At 46.6% G+C, this 20,973-nt stretch overlaps 1 protein-coding gene across 1 annotated transcript in view; it reads left to right on the forward strand.

Annotated features, from left to right (window-relative positions):
• Window positions 1–15,749, forward strand: part of TRAF1 (TNF receptor associated factor 1) — a 35,231-nt gene extending 19,482 nt beyond the window's left edge. Inside the window, exons 9-10 of the mRNA XM_088460911.1 lie at window positions 11,059–11,207; window positions 14,365–15,749. Coding sequence (XP_088317037.1) covers window positions 11,059–11,207; window positions 14,365–14,583 — 368 coding nt within the window. The 3' untranslated portion in view covers window positions 14,584–15,749. The remainder of the gene's footprint in view (window positions 1–11,058; window positions 11,208–14,364) is intronic.
• Window positions 15,750–20,973: the final 5,224 nt, after the last annotated feature.

Below are 20,973 nucleotides of genomic sequence, written 5' to 3' on the forward strand. Positions count from 1 at the left end.
ATTTCTTAAGACCCCCTCATAAAATAAGAATTTCTATCACTACTCAACACGGAGATAGAAAATATTCTAGGGTCACCAGGGCAACTTACCATTCTAAGATGGCATTACCCACTGGAGGACAGCAGCAGTATTAGTATGCCCATGATAAGTAGACGGAAGCATTGTAGAAGTCCCCCCAATGTAGACTATACCATTTGCAATAGGTGGCAACAGCCAACACCAGGAGTGGGCCTTTCATAAATAGGCAGTAGCTCCAAACCCCTATAGATTAATCGCTTAGTGATCCCCTGACAAAGGACCTAGGCCCTCATTCAGAGGCGGTCGCAAGAAGCAATCGCTCTCTCTGAATGAGGGCGGCCGCTTCTTTTTTTTAGTGCGGCCTCCTGGTCGCTAGCTAAGCTGTGCCCACAGATTAGCGACTGACCAGAGTGATGGTCGCGATGGTCAAGACCATCGTGACAATCGGGGCTTGCGACAAGACCCTAAGGTTGGGTCTCGGCAACCGCAAGCCCCAGGGAGCTTCCTGCTCTGATCGAGCAGGAAGCTCCCCATTGACATCACTGCTGATGTCAGTGCGGCCGCCCACAAAACGGCAGGCACTCACTTGGGAATGCCTCCATTTGTGTAGCCACCCCCCCGCCCCACCTACAAAACGTGGTGAGCTGTCGATCAACATCAACAGCCGCCCCGTCTTGTAGCGAGCTCCGGAGCGAGAGAAATTCTCTCTCGCTCCGGGGTTGCGCACGCGCGTGTGCGCAGGGCCTTAACATCAACTTGGCTTGCAACTGGGTCTGAATGAGACCCCCAGTTCTTTTTGCAATTACATTACTGGAGAGTTTGGCGAAATGCGTGGAGGACCGTAGTGACAATTACTGCACTGCAATTCCGGACCTTGGAGATCCTCCAGGATTATGAGAACCTTTTTCTATATACCCTGTAAGTTGGATATGGTTTTGATTAATTTTAAAAATCTGTTCTCTATCCCCTCCTCTTCTCATACACATCAGATTTACTCTGGAACAAAATGCTGGTGGTTTGAGGAACAGTATTGGGAAAGTTACACCAAAGCCAATTTGTAATAAAAGAAGTATATTATATTAGAGTATTCTCATGTCACTACTTACTTATATATTTTACATATTATTTAATAGATTTATAGAAAAGCTAAATAATCCCTTTATTAATTTCCATTTCTGAAATGCGATATTTTTTACTTAAAACATTTAGTGGGAAATGGTTCAGTTGAAGAAAATAATCCCTGTACAGTATTACATAAAAATGCATTTAGGGGTATTTTGTCTACAGTGTGGGATTGGAGCGCTGCCCAATTCCGTGGTGTTCACTTAAAATGCTAAAGGTTCTAAAAAATGTCACTCAAACCCTATAATTACTATGAGTCATCCACTACGTAAAACAAATGTATCATTTTCATGGTTTTGAGATTCTCCTCATACTGAACACAGAGAAGGGACAAGTATCATAGAAGACGTAATTCATGTGTAGGCAGAGTAGGGAGTACTATAGTGGGACTGACATCGCAGATAGAGTATAGATTGTTATTGAGGTATAGAGAGCGCAGGCACACCAGGGAGTGTTATTGAGGTATAGAGAGCGCAGATACACCAGGGAGTGTTATTGAGGTATAGAGAGCGCAGATACACCAGGAGTGTTATTGAGGTATAGAGAGCACAGACACACCAGGGAGTGTTATTGAGGTATAGAGAGTGCAGATACACCAGGGAGTGTTATTGAGGTATAGAGAGTGCAGATACACCAGGGAGTGTTATTGAGGTATAGAGAGCGCAGGCACACCAGGGAGTGTTATTGAGGTATAGAGAGCGCAGATACACCAGGAGTGCTATTGAGGTATAGAGAGTGCAGATACACCAGGGAGTGTTATTGAGGTATAGAGAGTGCAGATACACCAGGGAGTGTTATTGAGGTATAGAGAGCGCAGGCACACCAGGGAGTGTTATTGAGGTATAGAGAGCGCAGATACACCAGGAGTGTTATTGAGGTATAGAGAGTGCAGACACACCAGGGAGTGTTATTGAGGTATAGAGAGCGCAGACACACCAGGGAGTGTTATAGAGTGATATAGAGAGCGCAGACACACCAGGAGTGTTATTGAGGTATAGAGAGTGCAGACACACCAGGGAGTGTTATTGAGGTATAGAGAGCGCAGACACACCAGGGAGTGTTATTGAGGTATAGAGAGCGTAGACACACCATGGAGTGTTATAGAGTGATATAGAGAGCGCAGACACACCAGGAGTGTTATTGAGGTATAGAGAGCGCAGATACACCAGGGAGTGTTATAGAGGTATAGAGAGCGCAGACACACCAGGGAGTGTTATTGATTTATAGAGAGCGCAGGCACACCAGGGAGTGTTATTGAGGTATAGAGAGCGTAGACACACCATGGAGTGTTATAGAGTGATATAGAGAGCGCAGACACACCAGGGAGTGTTATTGAGGTATAGAGAGCGCAGATACACCAGGGAGTGTTATTGAGGTATAGAGAGTGCAGATACACCAGGGAGTGTTATTGAGGTATAGAGAGCGCAGATACACCAGGGAGTGTTATTGAGGTATAGAGAGCGCAGATACACCAGGGAGTGTTATTGAGGTATAGAGAGCGCAGATACACCAGGAGTGTTATTGAGGTATAGAGAGTGAAGACACACCAGGAGTGTTATTGAGGTATAGAGAGCGCAGGCACACCAGGGAGTGTTATTGAGGTATAGAGAGCATAGACACACCAGGGAGTGTTATTGAGGTATAGAGAGCGCAGACACACCAGGGAGTGTTATTGAGGTATAGAGAGCGCAGGCACACCAGGGAGTGTTATTGAGGTATAGAGAGCGCAGGCACACCAGGGAGTGTTATTGAGGTATAGAGAGCGCAGATACACCAGGGAGTGTTATTGAGGTATAGAGAGCGCAGATACACCAGGAGTGTTATTGAGGTATAGAGAGCACAGACACACCAGGGAGTGTTATTGAGGTATAGAGAGTGCAGATACACCAGGGAGTGTTATTGAGGTATAGAGAGTGCAGATACACCAGGGAGTGTTATTGAGGTATAGAGAGCGCAGGCACACCAGGGAGTGTTATTGAGGTATAGAGAGCGCAGGCACACCAGGGAGTGTTATTGAAGTATAGAGAGCGCAGACACACCAGGGAGTGTTATTGAGGTATAGAGAGCGCAGGCACACCAGGGAGTGTTATTGAGGTATAGAAAGCGCAGATACACCAGGGAGTGTTATTGAGGTATAGAGAGCGCAGACATACCAGGGAGTGTTATTGAGGTATAGAGAGCGCAGACATACCAGGAGTGTTATTGAGGTATAGAGAGCGCAGACACACCAGGAGTGTTATTGAGGTATAGAGAGCGCAGACATACCAGGAGTGTTATTGAGGTATAGAGAGCGCAGACACACCAGGGAGTGTTATTAAGGTATAGAGAGCGCAGACACACCATGGAGTGTTATTGAGGTATAGAGAGCGCAGACACACCATGGAGTGTTATTGAGGTATAGAGAGCACAGGTACACCAGGGAGTGTTATTGAGGTATAGAGAGCGCAGATACACCAGGGAGTGTTATTGAGGTATAGAGAGTGCAGATACACCAGGGAGTGTTATTGAGATATAGAGAGCGCAGGCACACCAGAGAGTGTTATTGAGGTATAGAGAGTGCAGATACACCAGGGAGTGTTATTGAGGTATAGAGAGCGCAGGCACACCAGGGAGTGTTACTGAGGTATAGAGAGCGCAGACACACCAGGGAGTGTTATTGAGGTATAGAGAGTGCAGATACACCAGGGAGTGTTATTGAGGTATAGAGAGCGCAGGCACACCAGGGAGTGTTATTGAGGTATAGAGAGCGCAGACACACCAGGGAGTGTTATTGAGGTATAGAGAGTGCAGATACACCAGGGAGTGTTATTGAGGTATAGAGAGCGCAGATACACCAGGGAGTGTTATTGAGGTATAGAGAGTGCAGATACACCAGGGAGTGTTATTGAGGTATAGAGAGCGCAGGCACACCAGGGAGTGTTACTGAGGTATAGAGAGCGCAGATACACCAGGGAGTGTTATAGAGTGATATAGAGAGTGCAGATACACCAGGGAGTGTTATTGAGGTATAGAGAGCGCAGGCACACCAGGAGTGTTATTGAGATATAGAGAGTGCAGGCACACCAGGGAGTGTTATTGAGGTATAGAGAGCGCAGATACACCAGGGAGTGTTATAGAGTGATATAGAGAGTGCAGATACACCAGGGAGTGTTATTGAGGTATAGAGAGCGCAGACACACCAGGGAGTGTTATTGAGGTATAGAGAGCGCAGATACACCAGGGAGTGTTATAGAGTGATATAGAGAGTGCAGATACACCAGGGACTGTTATTGAGGTATAGAGAGCGCAGACACACCAGGGAGTGTTATTGAGGTATAAAGAGCGCAGATACACCAGGGAGTGTTATTGAGGTATAGAGAGCGCAGATACACCAGGGAGTGTTATTGAGGTATAGAGAGTGCAGGCACACCAGGGAGTGTTATTGAGGTATAGAGAGCGCAGATACACCAGGGAGTGTTATTGAGGTATAGAGAGTGCAGGCACACCAGGGAGTGTTATTGAGGTATAGAGAGCGCAGGCACACCAGGGAGTGTTATTGAGATATAGAGAGCGCAGACACACCAGGAGTGTTATTGAGGTATAGAGAGTGCAGATACACCAGGGCGTGTTATAGAGTGATATAGAGAGCGCAGATACACCAGGGAGTGTTATTGAGGTATAGAGAGCGCAGGCACACCAGGAGTGTTAGTGAGGTATAGAGAGCGCAGACACACCAGGGCATGTTATAGAGGTATAGAGAGCGCAGACACACCAGGGCGTGTTATAGAGGTATAGAGAGCGCAGACACACCAGGGAGTGTTATTGAGATATAGAGAGCGCAGACACACCAGGGCGTGTTATTGAGGTATAGAGAGCGCAGACACACCAGGGCGTGTTATAGAGTGATATAGAGAGCGCAGGCACACCAGGGAGTGTTATTGAGGTATAGAGAGTGCAGGCACACCAGGGAGTGTTATTGAGATATAGAGAGCGCAGATACACCAGGGAGTGTTATTGAGGTATAGAGAGCGCAGACATACCAGGGAGTGTTATTGAGGTATAGAGAGCGCAGACATACCAGGAGTGTTATTGAGGTATAGAGAGCGCAGACACACCAGGAGTGTTATTGAGGTATAGAGAGCGCAGACATACCAGGAGTGTTATTGAGGTATAGAGAGCGCAGACACACCAGGGAGTGTTATTGAGGTATAGAGAGCGCAGACACACCATGGAGTGTTATTGAGGTATAGAGAGCACAGGTACACCAGGGAGTGTTATTGAGGTATAGAGAGCGCAGATACACCAGGGAGTGTTATTGAGGTATAGAGAGCGCAGGCACACCAGGGAGTGTTATTGAGGTATAGAGAGTGCAGATACACCAGGGAGTGTTATTGAGATATAGAGAGCGCAGGCACACCAGGGAGTGTTATTGAGGTATAGAGAGTGCAGATACACCAGGGAGTGTTATTGAGGTATAGAGAGCGCAGGCACACCAGGGAGTGTTATTGAGGTATAGAGAGCGCAGACACACCAGGGAGTGTTATTGAGGTATAGAGAGTGCAGATACACCAGGGAGTGTTATTGAGGTATAGAGAGCGCAGACACACCAGGGAGTGTTATTGAGGTATAGAGAGCGCAGACACACCAGGGAGTGTTATTGAGGTATAGAGAGTGCAGATACACCAGGGAGTGTTATTGAGGTATAGAGAGCGCAGATACACCAGGGAGTGTTATTGAGGTATAGAGAGTGCAGATACACCAGGGAGTGTTATTGAGGTATAGAGAGCGCAGGCACACCAGGGAGTGTTATTGAGGTATAGAGAGCGCAGATACACCAGGGAGTGTTATAGAGTGATATAGAGAGTGCAGATACACCAGGGAGTGTTATTGAGGTATAGAGAGCGCAGGCACACCAGGAGTGTTATTGAGATATAGAGAGTGCAGACACACCAGGGAGTGTTATTGAGGTATAGAGAGCGCAGATACACCAGGGAGTGTTATAGAGTGATATAGAGAGTGCAGATACACCAGGGAGTGTTATTGAGGTATAGAGAGCGCAGACACACCAGGGAGTGTTATTGAGGTATAGAGAGCGCAGACATACCAGGAGTGTTATTGAGGTATAGAGAGCGCAGACACACCAGGGAGTGTTATTGAGGTATAGAGAGCGCAGACACACCAGGGAGTGTTATTGAGGTATAGAGAGCACAGGTACACCAGGGAGTGTTATTGAGGTATAGAGAGCGCAGACACACCAGGGAGTGTTATTGAGGTATAGAGAGCGCAGACACACCATGGAGTGTTATTGAGATATAGAGAGCACAGGTACACCAGGGAGTGTTATTGAGGTATAGAGAGCGCAGATACACCAGGGAGTGTTATTGAGGTATAGAGAGCGCAGGCACACCAGGGAGTGTTATTGAGGTATAGAGAGTGCAGATACACCAGGGAGTGTTATTGAGATATAGAGAGCGCAGGCACACCAGGGAGTGTTATTGAGGTATAGAGAGTGCAGATACACCAGGGAGTGTTATTGAGGTATAGAGAGCGCAGGCACACCAGGGAGTGTTATTGAGGTATAGAGAGCGCAGACACACCAGGGAGTGTTATTGAGGTATAGAGAGTGCAGATACACCAGGGAGTGTTATTGAGGTATAGAGAGCGCAGGCACACCAGGGAGTGTTATTGAGGTATAGAGAGCGCAGACACACCAGGGAGTGTTATTGAGGTATATAGAGTGCAGATACACCAGGGAGTGTTATTGAGGTATAGAGAGCGCAGATACACCAGGGAGTGTTATTGAGGTATAGAGAGTGCAGATACACCAGGGAGTGTTATTGAGGTATAGAGAGCGCAGGCACACCAGGGAGTGTTATTGAGGTATAGAGAGCGCAGATACACCAGGGAGTGTTATAGAGTGATATAGAGAGTGCAGATACACCAGGGAGTGTTATTGAGGTATAGAGAGCGCAGGCACACCAGGAGTGTTATTGAGATATAGAGAGTGCAGGCACACCAGGGAGTGTTATTGAGGTATAGAGAGCGCAGATACACCAGGGAGTGTTATAGAGTGATATAGAGAGTGCAGATACACCAGGGAGTGTTATTGAGGTATAGAGAGCGCAGACACACCAGGGAGTGTTATTGAGGTATAGAGAGCGCAGATACACCAGGGAGTGTTATAGAGTGATATAGAGAGTGCAGATACACCAGGGACTGTTATTGAGGTATAGAGAGCGCAGACACACCAGGGAGTGTTATTGAGGTATAGAGAGCGCAGATACACCAGGGAGTGTTATTGAGGTATAGAGAGCGCAGATACACCAGGGAGTGTTATTGAGGTATAGAGAGTGCAGGCACACCAGGGAGTGTTATTGAGGTATAGAGAGCGCAGATACACCAGGGAGTGTTATTGAGGTATAGAGAGTGCAGGCACACCAGGGAGTGTTATTGAGGTATAGAGAGTGCAGATACACCAGGGAGTGTTATTGAGGTATAGAGAGTGCAGGCACACCAGGGAGTGTTATTGAGGTATAGAGAGCGCAGGCACACCAGGGAGTGTTATTGAGGTATAGAGAGCGCAGATACACCAGGGAGTGTTATTGAGATATAGAGAGCGCAGGCACACCAGGAGTGTTATTGAGGTATAGAGAGCGCAGATACACCAGGGAGTGTTATTGATGTATAGAGAGCGCAGGCACACCAGGGAGTGTTATTGAGATATAGAGAGCGCAGACACACCAGGAGTGTTATTGAGGTATAGAGAGTGCAGATACACCAGGGCGTGTTATAGAGTGATATAGAGAGCGCAGATACACCAGGGAGTGTTATTGAGGTATAGAGAGCGCAGGCACACCAGGAGTGTTATTGAGGTATAGAGAGCGCAGACACACCAGGGCATGTTATAGAGGTATAGAGAGCGCAGACACACCAGGGCGTGTTATAGAGGTATAGAGAGCGCAGACACACCAGGGAGTGTTATTGAGATATAGAGAGCGCAGACACACCAGGGCGTGTTATTGAGGTATAGAGAGCGCAGACACACCAGGGCGTGTTATAGAGTGATATAGAGAGCGCAGGCACACCAGGGAGTGTTATTGAGGTATAGAGAGTGCAGGCACACCAGGGAGTGTTATTGAGATATAGAGAGCGCAGATACACCAGGGAGTGTTATTGAGGTATAGAGAGTGCAGGCACACCAGGGAGTGTTATTGAGGTATAGAGAGCGCAGATACACCAGGGAGTGTTATTGAGGTATAGAGAGTGCAGGCACACCAGGAGTGTTATTGAGGTATAGAGAGCGCAGATACACCAGGGAGTGTTATTGAGGTATAGAGAGCGCAGGCACACCAGGAGTGTTATTGAGGTATAGAGAGCGCAGACACACCAGGGCGTGTTATTGAGGTATAGAGAGCGCAGACACACCAGGGAGTGTTATAGAGTGATATAGAGAGCGTAGACACACCATGGAGTGTTAATGAGGTATAGAGAGCGCAGACACACCAGGGAGTGTTATTGAGGTATAGAGAGCGCAGACACACCAGGGAGTGTTATTGAGGTATAGAGAGCGCAGACACACCAGGGAGTGTTATTGAGGTATATGAGAAAAACATTGCTCGCTCCGAGCAAGCGCTTGCTAGCGAACGGGTCTGAATCAGGTCCACAGTGTGAGCAGATTGTGAGGCCGCTGCTCTGCGAGCTATAGGTCACAGTGTGAGCAGACACCAATGTGAGGCCGCTGCCCTGCGAGCTATAGGTCACAGTGTGAGCAGAAACCAATGTGAGGCCGCTGCCCTGCGAGCTATGAGTTAGTGTGAGCAGACACCAATGTGAGGCCGCTGCTCTGCGAGCTATGAGTTAGTGTGAGCAGACACCAATGTGAGGCCGCTGCCCTGCGAGCTATAGGTCACAGTGTGAGCAGACACCAATGTGAGGCCGCTGCTCTGCGAGCTATGGGTCACAGTGTGAGCAGACACCAATGTGAGGCCGCTGCTCTGCGAGCTATGGGTCACAGTGTGAGCAGACACCAATGTGAGGCCGCTGCCCTGCGAGCTATGAGTTAGTGTGAGCAGACACCAATGTGAGGCCGCTGCTCTGCGAGCTATGGGTCACAGTGTGAGCAGACACCAATGTGAGGCCGCTGCTCTGCGAGCTATGGGTCACAGTGTGAGCAGATTGTGAGGCTGCTGCTCTGCACGCTATGGGTCACGGGGCCTGATTCAGAGCCGGACGCTATTAGCGCTCGCTCGTACAGAAAAAGGGGGTGGCTATTCAAATGAACCGTTCGCTCCTTGCGGTCTGTTGACGCCTCTAAGTCTGAACGAGCGAACAAAACATGCGGACGTTTATTTGAAAAATACGCCCCCTGGCCGCTCGCATCATACGTCATGTCCGCTATTTATTAGATTAATCGAGTACATCGACCAGCATATGAACTGCTCGCTATTCTTGTGGTTGGTTTTTCCTACCACTATATTGCGAGCAGTTCTGACTATAAAACAACCAAGTGACGTGGTCAATGACGCTGCTGTATTATTTATGCACACCCATAAAACGCCCGCTTTGACCTCTAAGCACGCCTGCGTTCGGATCTCCACTCCCCGTTTTCAAACACCTTCCCCTGTTACCACCCACATACGCCTCATTCTGTCACTCAAAATAGCAGGCATTCGCTATATAGCGAACAAACGATTTTCGGCCGCACTGACTGGTTCGCGCATGCGTATTAAAAACCGTACGCATGTTGCAGATAGGCGAACATCGTTCGGAACGAGCGTACTGCCGCTTACGAGCGGCTCTGAATCAGGCCAACAGTGTGAGCAGACACCAATGTGATACTGCTGCTCTGCGAGCTATGGGTCACAGTGTGAGCAGACACCAATGTGATACTGCTGCTCTCTGAGCTATGGGTCACAGTGTGAGCAGACACCAATGTGAGGCCGCTGCTCTGCGAGCTGTGGGTCACAGTGTGAGCATACACCAATGTGATACTGCTGCTCTGCGAGCTATGAGTTACAGTGTGAGCAGACACCAATGTGATACTGCTGCTCTGCGAGCTATGAGTTACAGTGTGAGCAGACACCAATGTGATACTGCTGCTCTGCGAGCTATGGGTCACAGTGTGAGCATACACCAATGTGATACTGCTGCTCTGCGAGCTATGGGTCACAGTGTGAGCATACACCAATGTGATACTGCTGCTCTGCGAGCTATGGGTCACTGTGTGAGCAGACACCAATGTGATACTGCTGCTCTGCGAGCTGTGGGTCACAGTGTGAGCATACACCAATGTGATACTGCTGCTCTGTGAGCTATGGGTCACAGTGTGAGCATACACCAATGTGATACTGCTGCTCTGCGAGCTATGGGTCACAGTGTGAGCATACACCAATGTGATACTGCTGCTCTGCGAGCTTTGGGTCACAGTGTGAGCAGACACCAATGTGATACTGCTGCTCTGTGAGCTATGGGTCACAGTGTGAGCATACACCAATGTGATACTGCTGCTCTGCGAGCTATGGGTCACAGTGTGAGCATACACCAATGTGATACTGCTGCTCTGCGAGCTATGGGTCACAGTGTGAGCATACACCAATGTGATACTGCTGCTCTGCGAGCTATGGGTCACAGTGTGAGCAGACACCAATGTGATACTGCTGCTCTGTGAGCTATGGGTCACAGTGTGAGCATACACCAATGTGATACTGCTGCTCTGCGAGCTATGGGTCACAGTGTGAGCATACACCAATGTGATACTGCTGCTCTGCGAGCTATGGGTCACAGTGTGAGCAGACACCAATGTGAGGCTTACTCCTAGCACACAGAGCAGTGCGCTACAGTGTGACCACCAGCCAACAAAGGGATATATATATTAGAGCAGCAGAACATATATGATGTAACAATACCTGCATACTAACCTGTCACTATTCCTATTCCCAGCATTCTACACGGCAAAGTATGGCTACAAGGTGTGCCTGCGGGCTTATTTAAATGGAGACGGTGCTGGAAGGGGGACCCACATCTCCCTGTTCTTTGGTGTCATGAGAGGAGAATATGATGCCTTACTCTCATGGCCATTTAAACACAAGGTAAATACAGCGCACAGTCCTCTCTCTGTGTGATTACCGGTGACTGGGAAGAGAAGAGTATGCTTTATTTTCCTGCCATGTGACTTGTATACTGTATGAGGCAAATTATAGCAATCATAGCGGAGTGTTTATATTGTTATACAATCGGGAAGCCGGCTGCCTTAATACGCTTCCCGACTGTCATATCTCGGCGAGGGTGAAATGCCGGGCGTCTAGATGTAGACGCCTAACGTTTCCCTGATGCTGGGAGACCGGCGCACCGGCATCCCGATCGAAGGGATACCGGGGCCGCGAGCGGACAGCCGCGGGGGGGGGGAGGGTTAGGTTTAGGGCACCCGGGGGGGACTTAGGGTTAGGCACCCCCCCGGGAGGGTTAGGGCTAGGCTAGAGGGAGGGTGTTAGGGTTAGGCACCCCTGGGGGGACATAGGGTTAGGCACCCCCCTAGGGGACTTAGGTTTAGGCAGCGGGGAAGGGGGGGTTAGGGTTAGGCACTTAGAGGGGGGATTAGGGTTAGGCACTTGGGGGGGGAGGTTAGGGTTAGGCACCCCTAAGGAGGGTTAGGGTTAGGTTAGTCAGTACTTAGCCATCGACGATCGGGATTTCCAGCGCTACCGGGAACTCTGCTTTGGTCAGCCAGGCGCTGTCGGGAATCGGTATTTCATACCGATTCCTTTATATTACATCAATAACATTTATATGCTGCTACAGTATATACTGTATATATATATATATATATATATATATATATATACATATACAAACCACAATATGAAGCGTGATAGTTTCTTTTTTAATCACTTGTAGAATTCGTTTTTTTTAATGGTTCTGCCCACGATCCCCAGGATAGGCTATGTGTGACATTCCAGTTGTGGTGGAACTACAAGTCCCAGCATGCTCCCAAAGACGGCATGGTGATACTTGTTGGAGAGCTAGATATTGCCTAGTACCTTTTACCATACTGTATGTTAGGCTTCTCCGTTTATTATAACTAGTGCGCAATATAGTTTACATTATATCGGATTGTAAAAAAGAAAAGAAATAAGTATAAGATGATTTGCAAACATTATTTATTATCTCTGTTACTGAAAACTATTCATTTGAATTGAAGTTCTCCAGTTTAACGAGCCCCGAACATGTTCTTGGTACAAATTTGATATTTGCAGCGTGCACTTGTGGTTCAGTATTGGAGGTTCTAGATTTGCCGCTTGAGCTTCACGTTTAATTTAGTGTTTTATTTTTATTTTTTTAAATAATATTTTTTTTAGATAGTAGAAAATGATTTAAAGTTTAACTGTTCGCAGCGTGCGCTCCAGGTTCGCCGTTTACAACAAAAACCTTCAACATTTTCAGAATGTTATTAATTTAACTGGAACACTGTCGAATATGTTGAAAACAGTTTGGTTTTCTCAATTTTTAGTGGCTCTAAAATTCGAGAAATATTTAAAGAAAAATTTCACACTTTAGAACCGATTCTCTGGATCGTGGACGACTTGAGCATCTCACCAGTTTCTCCCCAGCTCTACAGGTGGCGTCGTTTTGTAACGCAGCGGTTTTCAGACCGACAAATTGCAGCGATCAGCTAGCAGCGTTTGGGGCGGTAAAATGACTTTACTGCTTAGCTCCATTCACTGTAATGTCTGCAGGCCTAATCCACATCTTCACAGATCAGCAGGTTCCTGGGTAGAAACTAGAATTGTAAAACTCCTGGGTGACATTACTGTACAGGGGAAAACATCCCCCAGAGCCCAGCGACACTGCTACACCAAACGTAGGGGGAGATTTATCAAACTTTCTAGAGTGGACAATGAAAAGTGTTGCCCAATCAGAGTCTGCTTATCATTTTATAGAATATACTAGAGAAATGATAGCTAGAAGGTGATTGGCCGGTATGGACATCTCCCCTTAAGAATCTATTCAATAGCTGTCTGCCATGGATGGATGTCATGGATGTTAAAGCTGACTTCTATGTTTTAATATGATACGATGAATGTTGGCTAAAACTTTCCAGTTCACAAGTAGATAGGTTAGAAGGGTACTAATATAAGCTCCTAGGGCTAACGTCACATGAGCGCCTTGCGTGCCTATGTGTATTAGTCTCGGGAATGCTGTGCTTTTATGACGCAGTTTCCTGCACATAGCAGTCGGCATAAGTTCTCAGGGCCTGATTCAGACCCGCTCGCGAGTGCTATGCGCTCGCAAGCGGGTCGATGGTTGCCCAGTGCGCATGCGCATGACAGAGCAGGCTCTGTCGTGCGCATGCGCGAGACCCGGATAGCAACGGGCAAACCGTCGCTCCGGGTCTCGTACCAAAGGGGGCTTGCTGTCGATGGTGAGTGACAGCACGCCCCCTTTGGTGGGCGTGCCGGGGGCATGGCTGCCCAGACGGAGGCGTTCCCATGAGAACGCCTACCGTCTGGGGCCGGCCCGACTGACATCACAAGTGATGTCACTGGGAGTGCTTTCGGCCTTGTTAGAGCCGAAAGCACTCTTGGGCTTGCGGCAACGAGACCCTACTACAAGGGTCTCGTTGCAAGCCCTATGGTCGTGATGGTCTTGACCATTGCGACCATCTTCCTGGCCGCTCGCTATAGCTGTGGGTGGTCACCCACAGCTATGCAAGCGGCCAGGAGGCCGCTCAAAAAAACCAAAGGGCCGGCCCTTATGCAGAGCGAGCGCTCTGTCAGAGCATCTGGCTCTGAATCAGGCTCTTAGTTCTAGCCAGCAGTAGTCACAGAACGAGTCAGTGTTTGTATGTCAGGAACTTAAGGACTAACTCTGTCTGATATGTTCCTGTATCAGCAGTTAATTGCAGAGTTGCCTATTCTGATAATTGAGGAAATGACAATAGAATGGTGATTCTTTATCCCTGGTTACCCCCCTGGATGTGGCAGAGGATTTTGTGGTACAGAGGAGGAGAGGGATCAGGGAGCACAAACACACGGCGATGATAAATCCCATTACCATGGCTGCACTCATTACCATGGCACCCCCTCCTCAAGGCGCTCTCATACAACCAAAGTTTCCAAGAGACGCTGGAGGCGACAGTAAACTAGAACATGGGTGACCCCAATGTGACACTGTGCCCTATAGTGGAGGTCAGAAGTGTCCGGCTTTTGAGTTAGTTGTCACTAACTGTTTTGCATCCATGTCTCCCAGGTGACATTCATGCTTCTGGACCAGAGCAATCGAGAGCATGTTCTTGACGCGTTTCGCCCAGACATCTCCTCCGCCTCCTTCCAGCGGCCTGTAAATGACATGAATATCGCCAGTGGCTGCCCTTTGTTTTGCCCCCTTTCTAAGCTACAGTCTGCAAAGAACATCTACGTGAGAGATGACACCATGTTTATCCGGTGTATTATAGACACCAACTCTTAGAGGCGACTAGCTGCAACCAGCGAATGGGAAAACGCAGTCCGCTATTGAAACATACATTATCTTCTGTGCATGAATACATGTATATACATATCTCTAGTAAGGAGCTTTGTCAGAACACTGGTTACTGTTATGGACATATGAAGAGATTGTGAATTTACTACTTGAAATCCTGCCATATGTGCTACAGTATATGAATACTGAGTCTGTAATAATATTTAGCTTGTAGTACTCTAGGTATTGGTTAGTTAATAATGTACTTGGTGTGTGGTGAATACTGGTCTCTGGCCCTTGGTAGTCCAAGAGAATCCACGGCAACTATTCCATTCCAGCAAATTCAATTATTTATACTACACAGGACTTACCGCACCCCTGTACGTCTCCTTTAATTTGGGGGGCGTGCTGATGATATTTGTCCTAAATGTGGGTGTTACCAAGGGACCTTTTGGCATCTCCTTTGGTTCTGCCCTAAGGTGCAGAGTTTCTGGGGCTTGGAGTGATTGCATCATCAAATATACCCCAATCTGTTTTGACTCCAGCAGTTTGTACTCTTGGTACTTTGCCCAAGGATGCTTTTGATAGGTACACTAGACAATACATCCTTAATTTATGTACCTTGGCCAAGGTATGTATAACGAGAGCGTGGATGGTTACTACAGGTCCTGAGTTTCAAACGTGGGTTGCTCTAGTTAATACCACAATATCTCATGAGCGGTATTTACCGTATATTCTACTCGTAAAGCTGAATCTAAGTTTGACCGAATTTGGCAGAGATGGCTACAATCTACATACGCCAAGTTACCGCCGGATCAGCATACTTTACCTAGACTCTAAATTTGATGTTATGTTTATTGATTGGGAGTCAGACTATGGTTGGATCTTGCTTGATGCTGCGTATATATGATTATCTAATTATTGTATAGGGAATGGACGTTTCTACATTCTGTGCCCTAGCATTTAAGTGTTAATGCTCTAGCGTAATATATATTGTATATTCTGTACTAGATGATGTTGATACTTTTCTGCACTGAGTCTATTATTCTCTTTTTTATATAAATATATCATATGTTTATATATGCTGTAGTTTTTTTTATGCTCTGCAGTTTGCGAATGTGTTATTTATATTAAGTGTTTTATATATTTGTGATGGATATGTTTTACGATTTTGATGTGTGATAATTATTGTGTTTTTTATATATATGTATATATATATTGTTATATTGCATTGTTTAATTGGAAAAACATTTTTCAATAAAAAATACTCAATTAAAAAAAAACTAATGGACTTGGAGCCTAATTTGGTCAATACTGTACAAAGGAAACTGACATCGTAGGAGAAGTAAATGTGGGATGAAATGAAAGGAAAACCAACGTTGCAAAGATGAAACTTAATTATTTATATTACAGTCATTGAATAATATATATTAAAAATAGTACAGGGAATATTCTGTAGGGGTCTTTGTACTAAGCCTCGAAGAAAGATCAAGTGGACGGAGATCAAGTAGCAACCCAGTAGCAAATAAAAATGTATATATACATATACAGTATGTATATATATATCTATATATCTATATATATATAAATATATATACATATATATACAATTTTTTTTAAATTGTTACATTTAGAAGTAACCGAGGATAGAAAAAGTGCAAAACTGATTGCAAAGAGTTTCTGATGCTGGGTGCGGCCAGGTCAGTCTCCCCACAGCACTAGACGTGAGTAACATGATATATACAGAGATATGAAAGACACAGGGCCTTCTAGCCAGATCACCTTTCTGCCCGCCATGGGATAATACTGTGTTTTATTGGCTGTAAGATTACAGTTCTGCCTGTAATGTCATGTAAGTGATTACTGCTGCAGCTGTATACATCCCTACTATCTCTCCCCAGCTAATACTCTACAATATCCCACTTTTCTTCATCCACTTGCCCCGAGGAGGAACACGTCCATCCCGCCACTATTGGGTTACACGTTTATTACTAAACAATCAGAGCGACAGGAGCCGGCCGCCACTGCAACTGCTTCTATTTTGGTTCAAACAAATGAAAATTGAGTCTCACAGCTTGATTCTATTACATATAAGGATTAAGGGGAAGAAGCAGGTTTGAAGGTGTACAGAACACAATTGTAATTAAGCGATTAATTTCTCACAGCGCTGCTTATAATAACCGGGGGCCAAGTTAGTCTGCGGTGAGGTTTCAATATTCCCATGGAAAATAAAAAATTATAGATTTTTTTTAATCAGAGCAACAGGACTCCTATCAATACAACTTGTATTTCAGAGGTACAAAGTATGGTAAAAGCCCACATTAAAATCATAACTAGGATTTTTGTCACCAGGGGCAAGACAGTAATTTGGCGCCCCCCCTGGTAATTCCCCCTGCAGCAGTGCCCCTATAGTAATGTCCCCTGAGGTAATGCCCCTGTAGTAGTGCCCATATAGTAATGCCCCTGTAGTAGTCCCCATATGATAATGCCCCCATAGTAATGCCCCATAGCAATGCCCCTGTAGTAGTGCCCATATTGTAATGCCCCCATAGTAATGCCCATATGTTAATACCCCCATAGTAATGCCGCTGTAGAGCCCATGCTCCCATATTAATGCCCTTGTGGTAATGCCCATGCCCCCATAATAATGCCCCTGTGGTAATGCCCATGCCCCCATAATAATGCCCCTGTGGTAATGCCTCTGTAGTGCCCATGCCCCAATAGTAATGCCCCTGTAGTGCTCATGCCCCAATAGTAATGCTCCTGTAGTGTTCATGCCCCTGTAGTGCCCATGCCCCCATAGTAATGCCCCTGTGGTAATGCCCATGCCCCCATAATAATGCCCCTGTAGTGTGCATGCCCCATTAGTAATGCCCCTTATTGCCCATGCCCCCATAATAATGCCCCTGTGGTAATGCCCATGCCCCCATAGTAATGCCCCTGTGGTAATGCCCATGCCCCCATAATAATGCCCCTGTGGTAATGCCCATGCCCCCATAGTAATGCCCCTGTGGTAATGCACATGCCCCCATAGTAATGCCCCTGTGGTAATGCCCATGCCCCCATAGTAATGCCCCTATGGTAATGCCCATGCCCCCATAGTAATGCCCCTGTGGTAATGCACATGCCCCCATAATAATGCCCCTGTGGTAATGCCCATGCCCCCATAGTAATGCCCCTGTGATAATGCCCATGCCCTCATAGTAATGCCCCTGTGGTAATGCCCATGCCCCCATAATAATGCCCCTGTAGTGCAGCTTATTCAAAAAAAAAAACTCACCTTGAACCCTGCTCCTGCATCCAGCGTCGCGTCCGGGCCACCGGCTGCTCCTCGGAACTATGGGGGAGACGTCATGACGTCTCTCCCATAGTGTCCATGGGGAGAGCCTCCGGCTCCGGCTACACCGCGTTGCTGCAGAGAAGGAACCGGGTGCCCGCTGGTAATAAATATTACCAGCGGCCGTCCGGCTTGGAGCCTCTCTGCAGCACCGGGCTGGAGGTCACTGGCACCGGGTACAGCGGCTCACCAGGTGCACGTGCACCTCCAGCCCCCCCCTAGTTGCGGCCCTGCGTTACTGCAGGTTTGCATCTAAGGCCCGTATTCAATTTGAAGCGTTAAGTCTGGCTCCGCGTAAGTTACCGCCGATGATGTCATCGCCTGTTTTGATTTTACCCCGTATTCAATTTGAAAGACTTTCCGCCTCAATGCAATGTAATAGGCGGTAAAGTTTCGCCTATGAATGGCAGGCGGAAAAAAGTGCAGAATTGGGGTTTTGGGGTGCAATGTTTCCGGAACCCCCCTGCAGCCTTCAGACAGTCCCCCAAAGGTAAACTGTGTCAAAAAAAAAGGACACCCCAAAAATTTACTTTGAAAAAGGGGGCAAAAAAAATAATTTTGGGGTACAAACTTAAAAACTAGCGAACTTGACTCTGGGGGGGTCCCCAAGTATGCCCCAAGTGTTTTTTTCATTGCAGGTGTTTGCGGCAGGATTTTTCACGATATTTTCAAGTTCACTTTTTCAATTTTAAATATGCTATCCCCCGTTTTCAAGTACCCCAAATTTGCTGGGATAACTTTTATCTGGAAAAAATATTCCTAAATACTGTTCTGCACCACGTATAGAAAAACGCTATTTAGCAGATATTCAGCCCGTATAAAAACACCAAATACCTTCAGCGAGCCAAATCGGGGGTAACCAGAGCTAACCCCCATGTCAGAGCATCATTTGGGGGGTGACAGGCTGATTTCCCCAAAAATGACAGTACTTTCCGCTAGTTACAGTATCGCCGGGTGCCGTTTACGCGTACTTTCAAATTGAATACGGGGTAAAGCTGGCACACGCGCAATACTTTAACACCTACAAAACAGGCGAAGTCGCCGTTAAGTCCGGGCCACGTTAACTTAACGCGGCTCGGCTCAAATTTAATGCGACTCTAAGAGAGGTCACCTTGCATCCTCAATACAGCATTATATGAAAGTCTCCAATTGCCGCTGCCAGTCTGTTGCTATATATATATATATATATATATATAATTATATATATAATATATATATATATATATATATATATATATATACACAGTATATAAAATTACATTTTTACAGAGGGTCTTTTCTGTCCTTTCAATGACACAATGACCGCGCAGTGGAAACGCGCTCAATGAAGAGATGGGATTGCCCTATGAGAGGAGGAATGGGAGAGGTATGGAAGCAGGGGGGAGGGGCGAGCAGGGGTCAGAACAGAAGGGGCGGGACAGAGAAGAGAGCGAGATGGGGCGTAGCAGGAGGGTGGCAGAGAGAAGATGCAAATGGCCACTTTGGGGGTGGGACCAGACTTTATGTCACTGGGCCTCATCCTTGTGGCTCTGTGAGGAGGGGGCAGGTCTAACATGACACAATATGCACCATTGTAGCCCCCTCCCCTCTCTATGGACACGCTTTATCCGGTATTATCCATCCACTCTTCTGGGGGTGCAGGGGAGTACCCACAAAAAAAATCTAGTAGGCCGTAGTCAGACGGAAAAATGACACCTCCCATAGCGTTGGTGAAATGATGGTGCAAGCGATGGTGGCGTATAATGAAGTTAAAATCGGTATTACAGCGTGTACGGACGCTAAAAGTGGGCGTCTCACAGCTTGCATGGGCGGGCGAACGTATGTACACAAGTGAAGGAGGTTGTAGCGGCATTTGTTGTCAATGGGCGACAACCTATAGGACGCTGATGCCATGTGCACATTTGCGACGACTCAGAATGAGGCCCGTAATGTTCACAAGTAAAACAACCTATAGGATGATGTTAGGAAAGCTGCAATAGACCCTGCATCTGGGGACAGCGTGATGGAAGGGGAGAGGGGCACAATTTACCCTGTATACAAATGACTCCCTTTTTGTGGCCCTTTATGCCTAAATGGAGACCCTCCATGTGCCACCCTCCATGTGCCCGATGGCTGCCTGGTAGATGATATACACAGACCTTCCCGTACACATCACCCAGGCGTCATTGGTCTCTGAATAAGTGTTTCCCAAATCACATTGCAACACGAGTTAGTCAGAAGGCAGAAATCCCTGGAAAATCCTATTACATTACGTACAGTACATCTCATTATCTTATTATACTCAACTCTCTGTTCTGCCTGCTCCCCTCCCTGAGGAAACAACAGTGTAGGAACTTCATTTAGAGGTGCCCTTCACGTGTAACACAAAAATCATATACACAGGTGCGTGTAACACAGTAATCATATACACAGGTGCGTGTAACACAGTAATCATATACACAGGTGCGTGTAACACAGTAATCATATACACAGGTGTGTGTAACACAGTAATCATATACACAGGTGCGTGTAACACAGTAATCATATACACAGGTGCGTGTAACACAGTAATCATATACACAGGCGCGTGTAACACAGTAATCATATACACAGGTGTGTGTAACACAGTAATCATATACACAGGTGCGTGTAACACAGTAATCATATACACAGGTGCGTGTAACACAGTAATCATATACACAGGTGCGTGTAACACAGTAATCATATACACAGGCGCGTGTAACACAGTAATCATATACACAGGTGTGTGTAACACAGTAATCATATACACAGGTGCGTGTAACACAGTAATCATATACACAGGTGCGTGTAACACAGTAATCATATACACAGGTGCGTGTAACACAGTAATCATATACACAGGTGTGTGTAACACAGTAATCATATACACAGGTGCGTGTAACACAGTAATCATATACACAGGTACCTGTAACACAGTAATCATATACACAGGTGCGTGTAACACAGTAATCATATACACAGGTGTGTGTAACACAGTAATCATATACACAGGTGCGTGTAACACAGTAATCATATACACAGGTGTGTGTAACACAGTAATC

This window comes from Taudactylus pleione, unplaced genomic scaffold (assembly GCF_031769625.1).
Source record: "Taudactylus pleione unplaced genomic scaffold, aTauple2 ptg000988l, whole genome shotgun sequence".
NCBI lineage: Eukaryota > Metazoa > Chordata > Amphibia > Anura > Myobatrachidae > Taudactylus > Taudactylus pleione.